At 44.7% G+C, this 14,803-nt stretch overlaps 1 protein-coding gene across 1 annotated transcript in view; it reads right to left on the reverse strand.

The window, feature by feature from the left end:
- Positions 1-5,478: 5,478 nt before the first annotated feature.
- GPC3 (glypican 3) overlaps positions 5,479-14,803 on the reverse strand; it is a 410,784-nt gene continuing 401,459 nt past the window's right edge. Inside the window, exon 8 of the mRNA XM_037016978.2 lies at positions 5,479-5,997. Coding sequence (XP_036872873.1) covers positions 5,828-5,997 — 170 coding nt within the window. The 3' untranslated portion in view covers positions 5,479-5,827. The remainder of the gene's footprint in view (positions 5,998-14,803) is intronic.

Consider the following 14,803-nt stretch of genomic DNA (forward strand, 5'->3'; position numbering starts at 1 on the left):
AAATAAATACCTAACATGTTACAGAAAAGGCACGAAACCAAACAGTGTGAGCGAGGAGAACAATGCCTCTGTTGTGACAGGGAGTCTTCATGAGGGTGATGGAATTCCTGCACCCCGGGTTCCAATTTGTAAGGGCAACATCGAACATCTTGAAGCAGGCCCTGGCTTGAACGCATTAATTTGGAAAGGCAATATGTTTTGTTAGATAAGGGATTTTTTTTTAACTGCCACTAGGATCAAAATTAAGATCAGTATAACTAACTCCGTCTGTATGCACACAGATTTCAGGAAACAGCCTTGACTCTAGCTTACCAATGTAACCATTTGTTATTTCTACTTTTTCAAGGTGGCAAAGTATATATAATGTGATGGAAAAGGCTCTGACTGAGTTAGTCCTGACTTTGCACTTACCTTGCTGTGTGACCTTATGCTTGTCTCTTAGCCTCTCTGGGCCTGTTTCTACATCTGTAAAATGAGGGGGTTGGAGTTGATAATCTATGAGTTCAAGACTTCAATAAAGCAGAATAAATATAACAATTTCACTGCCTGCTGGTACTGGAAACCAGGGATTTTCATCCCAAAAGAAAGCTGTAATTATCATCCGTCTGAAGGAGGTTTTAAATACATTGTCTCAAACTGAAGCTGCAGATAGGTGATGGGTCACTCCAGAATCTCCAAAACTCTAAGTCCATGTATAACTGTGTGGCAAGTATGTCACATAATTGAAGATACATCTGTTTAGCCAACAGTTTCAAGTGGCCTGAGGTAGAACACTTTGACCATTCATTTGTTCATTCTCTCAACATGCACTCATTGAACACCTACCGTATGCCAGGCCCTGGAGAGAAGATGGCTTTCCTGGAATCCCATGCCTTCCTCTTTCCTCCCTCCCTTCCTTCTTTGCGTTTGGTATGGTTTATGACCTCAGGGACAAAGGGTTGGGGTACAGATACTGCTCAGTTCATGGTACCTCATCAGAGTTGGGCCAGACAAGGCCCCTCCTTTTTTGTTTGCTCATTCATCTATTCCTTTGTATCTCCAAAGCCCACTCCCATTCCCCTCCATGCAAAGGCAACCATTCTAGTGCGGTCAATGTATATCTGTTCGTGTGCATGTATTTTTGTAAAATGTGTATTGTCTCCTGTGAATATATCTTAATTCATTTCAATGGTGAGCTGCTATATAGCCTATTTGGTATCTTGTTTATTTTACCCATACTGTGATTTTAAGTATATGCATACTGCTGTGTACAACCTCTTCACTGCTTCTGACCACTATGTGATGCTCTGTGTACCCTCCACAGTATTCTCTCCCTGCTCGCCTGGGAGAAGCACCCTAGTGTCCTGCAATGCCCCATGATGGCAAACAGGGCAACAGTGAACAGCCTTGTGCCTGGTCCGCTACAGACCTGTGTCATACTGTTCTGCTGAAGACACTCTTCCCCTTGGTCATCTGGATAATCACACTTTAAGCCTTCTATGCTTTCTTTGAAAACTGGTCAATTTCTAACCTTTCTTCTACACTTTCTTCAAGGGACTGTGTCTTACATACTCTTAGTATATGATTACTCAGGGTCTTGCATATGACTCAGGGTCTTGCACAAAGCACTGCTCAATAAGAGCTTGCATAATGGTTACTGGATTCATCATACACTTACTAAGCACCAACTGCATGCCAGCCCTGTATTCTATTTTTAATGTGATTCTTTCAAAGTAAACATTTATTTCTAAATATATAAAAGAGAATAAAAAGCAATGAGCTTATTTTATTGGTTCTCTGGCAAAGCTAGCACCCCTCCTATATCCAAGCTAGTGCTGTGTCCTTCCAAGAGGGACACTGTCTTCAAATTTTCTAGAACTTTTCATTGGGGAAAAAACCCTTCCTAGCCCATAGCACATTCTTTGGAATCTTCTCAGGGAGGCCTTTGTTTCTTGAAGGCAGATTTGATTTTTGGAAACAGCTAAAAGCTACTTGGCAGCAAATCTAGTGAATTAGGTGGGCGATCAAGCTGAAGAACATTATTTTGGATTCCAAACAAGGTGTGACTCTAAAGAAATGAGGCTGATTTTCTCATATGGCACATAAACTGGCTCAACAGCAGTTCCAAAAGAGGACTTCCAAAAATGTTGTGGCCTTGGCAAGGAAAACATTTCTCCACCCCAGTATATACACACAACACACACACGGCGTACAGTCCTCTGGCCCAAGTACAGACCAAGCAAACTGAAAGGCCCCTGGAATTTCATTTTAAAAAATCAGTCACACAAGTATGAGATGGAAGAGTTCTGGCTTCGCAGCCATTCTTGCAAAAACATCTGGGGGTTTCGGCTGCCCATAAGCTCATCATTCATGGAGAGGGTGACATGGCTTCTAAGCAAGTGTCTGCATTCTAAGACTGCCCTGGTGGAGGTCTTGGGCCTCTGTGGGAACATAACACCCACCCTCCACTCTGCTTGGGCTCCCACCGCACTATGACTACAACTATGGGCATGACAGCATAGTAGGACCACTGACCCACTGGGGTCTGGGGTGGGCTGGAGGGGCTGAAGAAGTTGTTTAGAAAACAAACAAACGAGCCATCCAGGAGAGGCAAGAGCTAGTGATTAAAAATTATTGTTGAAGGACAGCCATGTGAAAAGTGGTATCATCTTAATCTCATGTTGGTCTGTATGGAAGAGTCAAGGCCAATGGGTGGAAATGACAGGAGGGCAGATCAGGCTCATCCTAGGAAAGACTGATTCATATTATAGAATTGTATGCTCAGTATAATCTCATATGTGAATATGCATACACACAGGGACAAATAAAGGGCTGGAAGGACATAAATCAAATACTTAATAGTAAACACCTATGGGGAATGGAATTATGGGATAAATGACATTTTTTAAACCTTATAACAAAAATGTGCTGTTAGAATTTTTATTACCTGTGTACATTTGAAAAAAATAAATTGGCTAAAGATCGGAGGTATTCAACAACCAAACAGATTGCTCTGCGACCCAGTGAGAGTCCCCCCTTGGTAATCAAACAGACTGTGGCATGCGCTAGCAGGTCCTTTTCAGCCTAGGGATTTGGTGTGCTAGTCTAGGATTTAACCTTAGTTGAGCTGGTGGAAGTTAACACTAGCATCCAAGGAAAAAGAGGCCTGGAAACTTCCCCCAAGATGGGGGCAACTTGCCAGCTGCCAAGCGTTATTCTAAGGATAAAATAGTCACCCTCACATAATTCACGTGTAGGACATTAAATCAAAGGTAGGAGAAACACTTCAAAGATGAAAAGCTACCAACTACCTGTGAAACTGGATTCTGAACTAAAGGGATAAAAATATGGAGTGATAGGAGAAGGCATGGGTAAAAAGTTAAAAGAGGCGACTGAGTAAAAGCAAAGCAAATGTCAACAGGGGATGGTGGCTTTTCCATGTTTTGAAATGGGTATGTTTCCCTATTTTAACCCCAACCACTTAGCCGAAGCCAGCAGGCCATGTGTATGGCAGAGGAGGGGTCTTCTGTGCCTCATGCCAGAGCTGGCAGACAGTGTAGCAAGAGCAGAACCACTGGCTGGTTTAGGTCGGGCTCTGGGCACTGAAATATGTCAACTATGACCTTAGGCTGGAGAAGGCCTGCGAAGCACATGGGAACAGCATGCTCACGCCACCAGTGCTGGGCTAGGGGCCGGTGCTTCCTTCCTTCCGTGACCAATGGGGCCACAAAATCAGAGGAACAAAGAGGCCACACATCTTGTCCTGATTCTCCACTTTACAAGAGGGAAACTGAGGTCTGGAGAGGGGAAGGGAAGGAGGAGGGTGTGTTACAACTAACAATCCCCTTTACCTCCCAGAGAGGAGAAATGGACTGTCAAGCAGTCATCTCCTGCTTGCAGGTATAAAACCTGGTCTCAGAGCCACAAGTTCTTTTTGCCACCTTAAATAAAAACCTTTCCGTAGAATGATAGGGCCAGTTGTTAGGTGATAATTGGGCTTTAGATTCTTCTTCTGCTCCAGTGGTGTTATAATATCACACTCTGAGTCCAAGAAGCAAACCTTTCCAGTACTTTGGTTTCATGACTCAAAGAACAAAGATTTTTACAAATCCCACTGAAATACAGAAATAATGATGGCTTAAAGAACAAAGATAATTCCTTTTCCAGGCTTACCAACCAGTACAAATCACTGAAAGCATATTAACAAATACAACTGATTGTAGACTTAGCTTCAACAAAACCAACCAACGGAAAAGCTAAACCAAACATTGCTGATTTGCGTTTGTGAACATTTCTGCAAAGGATAAAAGTGGATATTAGAAACGTGTGCTCTGCAGGAAACCCTGACAGGAGTGTGTTGGTGACAGCAGAGGGGTAGGGGACTGAGAAATTGTGGGGAATTACACCTCCTGCTTCCCACGTGGTGACCTCCTGCCATGGGGCAGACATCAGAGATCCTGGCTGGGACCACCTCCTAGAATCAAAGGGGCTTCCCAGTCCCTTCCCTGACCTTTGCTCACACTCCTTCCCTGTGTCTCTTCCTCTTTCTCATGCACAGCTCCTCTGATCCTTGCCCTCAGGTGGGAGTTGAGTTCCCGCTTCTTAGAAAGAATCACCAATGTTTCTGTTGACCTGCCCTGGCAAATGGGCAATATGCTGGCATTATAAATAACAGCAGGCTGGTTGTCCCTGTGGTCCTCCGGCAGCCGGATGGCCAAGTATCAGCATTAGCGTCACTATGGTTTGTGAGGCTGTATGTGTAAAAAGCAGGTTTCAGTACTAATACTGGGCCTACATTTGGCAAAAACCTGGTGCTCATATTAGTGTTGCTGCCAGACCTTCATCTCCATGAGAACAGCGATCAAAGCTTTTCTGTTTTCTACGTCTCCATCATCTGGTATAGTACGTGAAACCCAGCAGGTACACACAACCTACTTGTTGAATAAATGAATGCTGAAGAAGCCCACCTGAGGCCAAGGGTGAGTGCTGCTGCTTCCTATAAACCACGGGTTTCCTGATGACAGCCTCTGCCGCCTGACCCGTGGGGCGGCCCCTGGAGGAGAGTGACAGAGAGCAAGCCTCAGACAACAGCAGAGGAGCTTGGGGAATGATCTCTTTGCACTGTGTGGGCCCACCTCTCTGGGTAGGGGGCCAGGAAGAATATTAATTGTGCAGCTGTGCATGGTCCGCACAGAGGATTTCTCTTTGGGCAAAGCATTTTCAGCAAAGTTGAAATTTGAAACGAGAGACAGAGGTGTTTTTGAGGTACCTTTAGTTTCATAGGCAAGAGACTCTGACCCATGGTTCCTAGCGGAGATTAAGGATTGGGTGTGTGTTGGGAAAGAGCCGCTTTGACTGGGGCTTGGGGCCAGGATCAATAACCAGCCAAAAGGTGGGCAGGAAGGTAGGATTTTCCTAGAATAACCAGAAAGCTGGGTGAGAGGGAGGACAAACCCTGCATGGCCACCACATACGAGGGCTTACAAAAAACACCCAATGCATTTTTATTTGAGCATTTATTTTTTTTTCCAAAGAAATCCATGCAAAGAGAAAGAGAGAGAAAGAGAAAGACATGGTAACCATGTTCTAGCAGCCAAACATAGGAAAATAATTTGGCACAACTTGATTTTTTTTTCTTTGCAAAAGGACAATCTATACTACCACTAAAATTTACCTTCCTCATAAAGATACCATTTGATTTTCGAGAACATAACACATGGTTAGTCTTCTACTTAATGGCTGGAGGAGGCATATAAGATAAAAAATAGAAAAAAATAAGAAGGTGGTCCCTTTATAGAAGAAGACCACAGGGTGCTGCAGAACAGCACACGGGCCAAGCACTAGGAAGTCAGTGCACCAGGAAGAAAAAGCACAGCACAGAGACCGCCAAGCTGGTCAGGACCTTCAGTGGGGAACGACCATTGCCGAGGTTGTGAGATGCAGCGATCTCATTGTCCTTCTGATTCCCATGTTGCTTGCTTCCGGGAGCATCATCCACGTCCAGATCATAGGCCAGTTCTGCCAAAAGAAAAGATGAATTTTAAATGCACGATTATCAACAGCATCAGGTGTCTACTATTTATGGCTCAAACCTGCGTCTGGATGGCTGGACCACTGCAGCTTTGAAATCTTCCTTTCGTTGGTAGAAGTCCACCAGGAGATGGGAAGGAGACGGGTGTGTGCACGCGGGGCCCACCAAAGGAAGGAGATGGCTAGGGGTGGGCCTTCTACACATCAGAGCAACAGGAAGCGAGCTGGCTGCTCCCCTCTCTCACCTTCGGCCCCACCCTTACCCCAGGGGCACACTGGCCCTCTGCAACATCTCCCCTTGCAAAGGCTGGGTTTGAAGGTCATTTTCACCATATTTTACTGGTATCAAAATGTAAGGTGCTGTGTGGGTGACTCTCTGTGTGTCCTTGGGAGTAGGTGTGCTACTGGGGAAGGGAGATTGTGGATTCCCGGTGGGCCTTTCCTGAGCCCTGCTCCCCATACCAATTTTCTCTTGGGAATTACAGTTGAGGCTAGGGTAGTCTGCCACTGAAAGTTGCTTTATTTTTCCCAATACTTCTTCTTTTATCTGTATGGTCTTTTCATCCCCTGAAGCTCCCTGTCCCCCTCGCACAGGCCTTATCAATCTAACGCACGGGATTCACACTGATACCAAGCAAATTAAGACCAACGTGAGGCTAACAGGGAAGGGTCTTCCCTCTTTGACTGCATACCATTTGTATGTTCAGGACTCCAGAAAGAAATTGGGAGGTTGGGATAGGCCTTGGTGTGAAAGTCTCCCAGAAGGCAAATCTAAGTAGACAGTGGTTTGTCAGGAAAATCAAGGTGGCTGGCCTTGGCCCAGGGCTCAGTTTCTTTCATATTTGCTTTTCCAGATTTAGAGCTCAAATCTACTCCCTTGGCTTTTTTAGACTGTGTTGTCAATGTTTCTATTTCAATAGCTTGTGAAAGCGATGTGATGTGAATGACCTCACCAGCCAACTGTCCTGTAGCCATTGGAGCCGGAAAGATCTGTTGGGGACACTGAGATGCCTAGCACTTGGCACAGAGGAAATGACTGGGATTCTACAGAGGGGAATGAAGGAAGGGGAAGGAAGAGCTCCTCTTACAGGGGATGAAACACTCAGGAAGACACAACAAGGAAGTGTGAGGACTCAGCTGGTCCAGGCTGCATGCAGAGCAGGACCGGGACCAGGGCTGCTCTGAGGCTGGCATTGGTTAGATCAGGCAGCAAGGTCAAGGGGATTAAAGCCAGGGGCTCTGATTACAGACTGTAATACTACGTTCCAAAAGGGCTACTGCAGTTTATGCCACTAGCAATGGTGAGGGAACCGAGTCAACTGTGCTTCAATTGGGAACAGATACTTGTAGTAAGTAAAAGATGATGTGCAAGGTTTCTTTAATCTGCATGTATCTGCTTATTAGTGCAGATCAACTTTTTCTTTGTTTTAGTTTACTAATTATATTCCTCAATGCATAACAGTTCATATCCTTTGCCCTTTTATCTAATGGGTACTGATATTTTTCCTATTAATTTGAATATATATTTATTGACTCCTTTGCCTATAATATGCAATACAAATACTTTTCCTATTTTGTTATTCACTATAATCATTTTCACTGATGTACAAAGAAATGATGTCCTAACTTTTCATATGTATGAATCTGACTATATTTTGCTCCTCTAAATCTGAGGAAGCTTTTCTTCTTGAGCGCCGATAGTAATTCAAATCAAATTTTCCAGGGAACCCCCTTACCCAGGGAAAAGCGGCTCAGCAGACTATATTCTAGATTCTTCTCCCCCACCCAAATAAACACATCCTGGGAAAGTCAAAAAAAGGGGAGGAAGAGCGAGCTACCTCTGCTTGGAATTCAGACCTCTTTCTCTGAAAGGTGAACTATGCTGAGCGCACAGAAGAGGCCGAGTTCATCTGTCAATCAGCAAGGATAGCGCAGGCCTAGGTCACGATCAGGTTTCACCAAAGTTGAGAACACATACGGCTGTATCTGTTGAAAGCCTAGCCTGAAGTCTCAAGGCAATTTCTCAACTTAAATGAAGAGGAGTATTTTTAGGGTTGACCTAAGGGACAGCACTCTCAGTATTGCTTCGGATTCCTTTCCCAGATATGGCCCTTGCCCAACGTCAAGATGAAACATCTGTTAATGTTACCACTCAGCTCCTACGCTATTTACCTTGCTCTTCAAATAATCCTCGAACACTAAACTACTACAGCAGTTACGTGGTAATAAACCCAGCAGTTACATTACATCCAGTAGTTTCTAGTCTTTTTTTCCACCAATCACCTCTTTGGTTATTTCTCTTAGACCCTGTGTTTTGGACTTATAAAAATGACTACCAATTATTGAGCCCTCATTGTTTGCCAGGCACTGTGAGAGGCTATTTCTATACATTATCTCATTTAACATTCCTCACCATGTTATTATAATTTCTGTTTTCCTGATGGAGAAGCTCAAGCTCAGGTTACTTTTTTCGCCCATATTTACACAGCTGGTAGGTGGCAGGGGTGCTATGTGAATGTGGGTCTGACTCTGAACCTCATATGTAGTTATATTATCTCCTGAAAAATTTTGCATACCACATAGACTGCAGTGATTAAGTGCTAATAGAGTCCTTGAAAAAAAGACCTTGATTAGTGTAAAATATACTGCCAAAGAAAACTTCAGAAAGCATGAGAAAAGTCAGTGTTTCCATATAAAACTGATCACACATTTGATTAAAATAGCCTTACTAAGCTCCGTGAAATACTGAAAAGAGCTGTGGGCTGGTGGACCCAGAATGGGAATTATATCAATTCTTTGTCCTTGCAGAAATTAGCAATGATGGCTGAGACATTTAGACACTCCATCACAAAGCTAGGCCAAGTCTTCTACTTCCAAAGGGGCCCTGGGAATATTCAGAATAATAACTTCTGTGCCTCCTAAGCTGTGGCTACAGGTTTCCTGAAGCTCCCCATTCGATGGCAGCAAATGTTGACCACCCAAACCTATAGCTGGGCTCCTGTGGCTTATATGGATGGGATTCCCAGTAGAGGTACACTCTTGACCTGGGCCACCCTCATGGAGATTTGAGATTAAGGGGACAGTTTAGCACAATAAGGAAACACTATGGGAAATGGAGGAAATATAGTTTAGGCCAGTGATAACTATGGACATTCCTGGACAGGGAAATGTAATCCAATTTAATTCAGCAAACTTAACAGTAGGCTACTGTGTCCCAAACATTGACACAGAAGGTTGGAACGACTCAGTTATCTGCCTTTAGGAATCACACACTCTGGCAAGGAAAACAGACCAACAGACCAACCAACTAGATACTTGGCAGGAGGTAGAAAAGGTACAGATAAAGGCACAAGCAAAAAACCATGGGGATAGAAAGGAGAGATAAAAATTCCAAAAAGAAGGATCTGGAAAGACTTCTTAGAATAATTGGGGTATAACCTATACTATGTAGGTGGGTGGAATTATGGCAAGGCTGAATGAAATGGTTATTCACTTCGGGTAGGTTCAGCCTGAACAGAATTATCACCACCAGAGAATGTAGGTAGGCCATACTCAGTAGGAGCAAGTAGCCTCTCTGGTGGGAGGGAACAGAGTGTACATTGTTGGGGGGGGGGTGATAAAAGGGAAGGCAGGAGGGCCAAATCATGGTGGATTAGGAATGCTAAGAGTTTATTCTTTGGGCAATAGGGAGCCATTGAAGGTGTTTAAGTAAGGAAACCATATACTCTGATGTGTGCTTTTTAGAAAGATCATTGTTAACAGTTTGAAGGATAGCCCTAAGTGGGAGAGACCTGTCCGATATTTTGTCTTGGACAAAACAAGAAGTCTGTGGGAACAGTATCTGGAGATCAGCCACTAGCAAATAAAAATTAAGAAAAACCTACAAGGGAGCTCAATGTACACCAAACCTAAAACTTCTCATTTTGCTACAAACCAGATGTAGTATGGCAATCACTACAGACCACACTGTTTTAAATCATTCATATTTTTATGTTTATCAGTCATTTTCCAGAACATATCTTTGTTGTATTAGGTACATACTGTAAAATGCACATAAATGTTTCTATCTTGCAGTTGATTGTCAGTGAGACCCGTTGGGGCCAGCAAGGAAATTTTCATGCTAAATCTAAAAATCTGTTTCTATTTGCAATCAGTCTAACTGTGCCCGGAGGGTAGACTCAACAATCTGGGCTAATTATGCTCAGCCCTGACTCTCATTTTGCTCTCATGTCCTTTGTGCTATAGATTAGCTAATCCCTTCCAAAGAATCAGTAGTCATAAAGGTCTGCCCTTTTTGTTGAAGAGTTTTTCTGCCTTGGGCAAAGCTCTCTATGGGGAGCCCTCCCCGTGGAGTTATTCAGTCTCCTAGCAGAGGTCCTAAGGAAGGCTGCACCATCTGGGGAGGGTGGAACTCAGGGTGCCACAGGTGTGGCTCAGCCCCTGACTGGCTATTTCACCTTTGACAAGTCATTTCCCTCTCGTCTCAGCTTCAGTCATCCCATCTGCTAAACCAGGCTGCTGGACTGGATAAACTTTAAGTTTCCTTCTAGTTTGACTTCCCCCTGGTCCCAGGCCCGCGGGGCCCAGTGAGGAACACAGTCCCCTGCGGGCTGCAAGTCATTCCTCTCCCCACTGCAGCCAAGGTGGCTTCCCCCAGCAGAGCCTCCATTAGTAGATGGGGTCAGTTGCTTCTCTGGGGATGTGAGTTTTTCTGGTGAGGTTCATCTGCTACCAAATTCTGAATCCTCCTTCTACTTGAGCTGGTCCTAATCTTGGATAGGAGACCCTGGCAATAAATAAATCCATGCTAGACTGTTTTTCTTTAAATCCTGGCATAATAACCTCCACTGAAGCCAGTACTCACAAAGCTTTGCGGGAGAAGTTGCTAGACTTGGGGTACATCAGGCAGGTATGCACAGGTAGCCTAGGAAGATCTGCTGGCCAGGGAGACAAGCGTTTGGGCCCTTACCAAGCCCCTGGGGTCTTGAGCATATAATAGGATGCCAATGCTTGGCCTCAGATGGCATAGGTATCTAGGAGGGCAACACATTGCTAGAGCGGCCTCACCCACAGCAGTAGGCTGACTTCACGGGGAGGCCTGAAAGCAGGGCTGTTATCAAAATACCAGGGGAGGGAATGGGGCTCTTGAGTCAAGCCTGGGAGTTTCCTCCTTGCCAAGCTTGCACCAGCAGAGGGCTTCAATCCGGCCCTAATACAGGAAGGGAGCAATCCTGCTATCCGCTGTGTGCGGTTGGCTCCTGAGACATGAATACACAAACCTTCAGTACATTGCTTAGCCAACCCCAGAGGCTGAAGCTGGCAAAATCTCTAGAGAAATAATTGTGTTTATGGCATTACTGCCCATTCTGTTGCCCATTCTCACCAAAGACATTGGGCTTCGCCATTCGCTTCTGAATCCCACAGACCTTCATTTCCTTGTCCTCCTCCACCCCCCCAACAGAGCCCTCCTTCCTGCCACATCACCCCACCCGCCTTTGTGAACTTTCAGGTGTGAAATGACTACTTAGAACTTGAAAGCAGAAGAAAGTGGCTTGGCTAATGACCCCTGGGCCTCTGGAAGTCTAGATTTTCTTCTTCATAGATCATACGAGGGGGAAGTGGTGCACCTGAGGCCCTGGTTTTTCACTGGGCTAATGGGACTCCTTTTAGAATGGGCCCGTTTCAAACCTGCCTTCTTGACAAGTAAGTGAGCTGGCAATTTTGCCTACTGAGTGACTGTAAATTCTGGGAATCATCCAGTGGCCTCTCCTGGAGGAGAGCTGGGACCCCGAGAGGCTTGCTTCATTTCCTACAGCCAGCTCCAGCCTGCGAACATCCTCCGTTACGACGGGATATTAAAAGCATACAACGGGCTTCCCATTACTGTCAGTGTGGTCTCCCTTTCTTAATCTGGGGCATGTGTACCTTCAGCTCACCCTGCAGCGGGCTGTGGGTGCATGAAACTATGGGAGGCTTCCTCCTAGGGATTTCGGGGGAAAAGCACACCGTTTTACACTGAGACATGCAAGGCTGTAGGTTGGAGTAGAAACGTACTATTTGCCAACTCATTTAAGACTTTCTAAACTATTTCATGGTTATCAGGACCTCCAGGTTACATCCCAGATCCTCAGGAGCAGGTGTTCACTGTCGCTCTTCACTGATGTGTGAGGTATTTGGGTGCGAAGGTCTTACAAGCACGGTTTGTTGGGACCGGTGGGTCACCTGGGCTTTGCAAACTACCAAAGCTGGACAGTCTGACTCATATTCCTGATTAATGACCTAAGGTAGCCTTTTCTATGACTACTTCCTTTTCAAGAAGGGACCATCACAGTAATTACCCTTAACTGGGGCTTAGATTGCTTACTTTACTAATACAAAATGGTTTCCAGGGGATTCAACCACCAGCTATCACTCTTGGGCTCAGCCATGAAGAAAGGAGCAAACAAAAAAATTGCCTAATCTCATTGGAAACAAAATAATTTTATTGTAGAATCTTATTATAATATGGGCGACTACTGTACTTCTTTAGGTACATCATGAGTCAAGTCATATTCCCAGAACCAGAACACCCCCATCCTGGAACCCTGACAGTATAAACGGGTGGTGTGGGTGCTGGCTCTCCTCCACCAGCTCCAGAATTATCACCTCCCTCCCCAGGAGTGTCATGACTATTGCTCTCATGCCTACAGATCCTTCTCCGACAGAGGCTGCCTAACAGCTCCACAGGCATCACAGCCCACAGAAGAGGTCGCCTCATTCCCACAGGAAGTAGTGGGTTTGAGAGTCAGGGGACTTGGAGGAGCTGATGACAGACACTGTTCAGCTGGGGCCAGGGGAGAAAATGGAGAGAACGGGGAAGGAAAGGGAAGAGAACACTTTAAAGAGAGGAGGGCTAGCGTGGTCAAATGTCACAGACGTCAAGGAAGGAGTAAGAAGAAGCTACTGAATGTGTCAACTAGAAGGTTATAAGAAATTTTTGAGAGAAGTTTCAGTAGGGATGTTGGATCAAAAACCAGAGAGTCCTGAGCTGGGGGGAGGATTCACTGAATACTGATTAGCCTCTGGATAGGTTTGAGAGTGACAGGAAGCCCACCTAACTAGCATATAGAACCAGACTGTAGCCTGTACAAGCTTTGTTAGAAGGTGCCTCCAGAGTTTCAAAGTGGCCTTTGGAAACCCTATATTCTTGTTATCTTTGATGCATTAACAACCTGCAGTAGACACTCAGATACTTTTTCACCAATGTTTACAGCAGATTATTCACAATAGCCTGAAGGTGGAAGCAAACCCAAGTGTCCATCTGTGGATGAATGGATAAGTAAAATGTGATACAGCCATACAATAGAATATTATTCAGCCATAAAAATGAATGAAGTGTTGATACATGCCCCAAGCTGTATGAACCTCGAAAACATGATGCTAAGTGAAAGAAGCCAGTCACAAAATATCACATAGTATATGATTCCATTTATATGAAATATAAATAGGCAGAATAGGCAAATTTTGTAAATAGTGGTAATGGGTATATAACACTGGGAGTGTAATGAATGCCATGGAATTACACATTTAATGGTGAAAATGGCAAATTTTATGTTATGTATTTTACCATGATTAAAATAAAAAGCTATAGATACCCAAAGATAATGGCATCTGGGGGCATATCCCAGTCCCTAAGGGTAGTGAATGGCTACTCTGATATTTTACTTTGCAGGGGGTGAGTATGTGACTGTACCTGCTGACAAAGCAACCACCCCCCAGGTGGTCCTTCTTCAGTGCTTTGAAAGTCAAGTCATGTTGCCCACGAGAATGAAAATGAATGGATACTGAAGCACTCTCCTAGAATTGCAGATATGGCTCCTCAGTTAGGAATGTAGAAAGAGGGTAATTTTTGTCAACAATTTTAATATGAGGCAATTTTAAATGAGATTTTTATACAACCTTAGAGACTTACTTTTGTGACTCACACAAATGATGCTAAGCTGAAACTGGGCTTAAAAAATGAATCAAAGGATTACACTCTGTCCTCATTATTTAAACAAAACTTTAATGGTTTAGTTTCACAGAGCTCTGTTTATAATATAAATTTCAGGCATGATGCAGCAACAGAGGTATGCATCATTGGGCTTTGAGGATGTAAAAGAAAACACAAAATATCACTTATTGAAGCCAAACCCAATTGTTGGTGAGAGGGCAGGAGGGCGAGGGAGTGGCCTTACAGTCCCTCAGAGCCTAGGCCCCAGGATGGTCATGCTCTGTGATAGCATTTGGGCAGGCAGGTGGGAAGACCCAGAGTCCGGTAATCTTCCATTTTTAATCAGGCATGCTGTATCTCACAGAAAATGTACGTGAGAACTAAAATGCTTGCAGTGTCCTGGCAATGCCGAAGAGCAGGGAAAACTACTGGTACAACAGCCAACAGGTCAGCATGGCTCAAGTCTCTGAACACGGTCTGCACGTGAGAACACTGCAGGCCAACAGTCCACTGCAGGCAGGGGTCCTCCTAAGTGCGCGATGAAAAGCCTCCCTAAGTTGTTCCATCTGAATTCGTTCCTCAAAAACTCGCCAATTGTGAAATGCCTCCCTCATCATCGTGGGATTTGGGGAACTGAGACTATTTTCCCTTTAATTCACTTCAAAGAACACATTGTCGTCCTGGCTCCATCCCTCTACCTTCCCATCTTCAGATGTGGACGCTCAGTAAGTCCCCATTCGCATGCTCACACAGGCACCATCTCCTCTGTCTTTGGATGCCAACCATTTCTTCTCTTTCTCTCAGCTTCTCTTTCCCTGCCCA

The sequence above is a fragment of the Manis javanica genome, chromosome X (genome assembly GCF_040802235.1).
Source record: "Manis javanica isolate MJ-LG chromosome X, MJ_LKY, whole genome shotgun sequence".
In the NCBI taxonomy this organism is placed as follows: domain Eukaryota; kingdom Metazoa; phylum Chordata; class Mammalia; order Pholidota; family Manidae; genus Manis; species Manis javanica.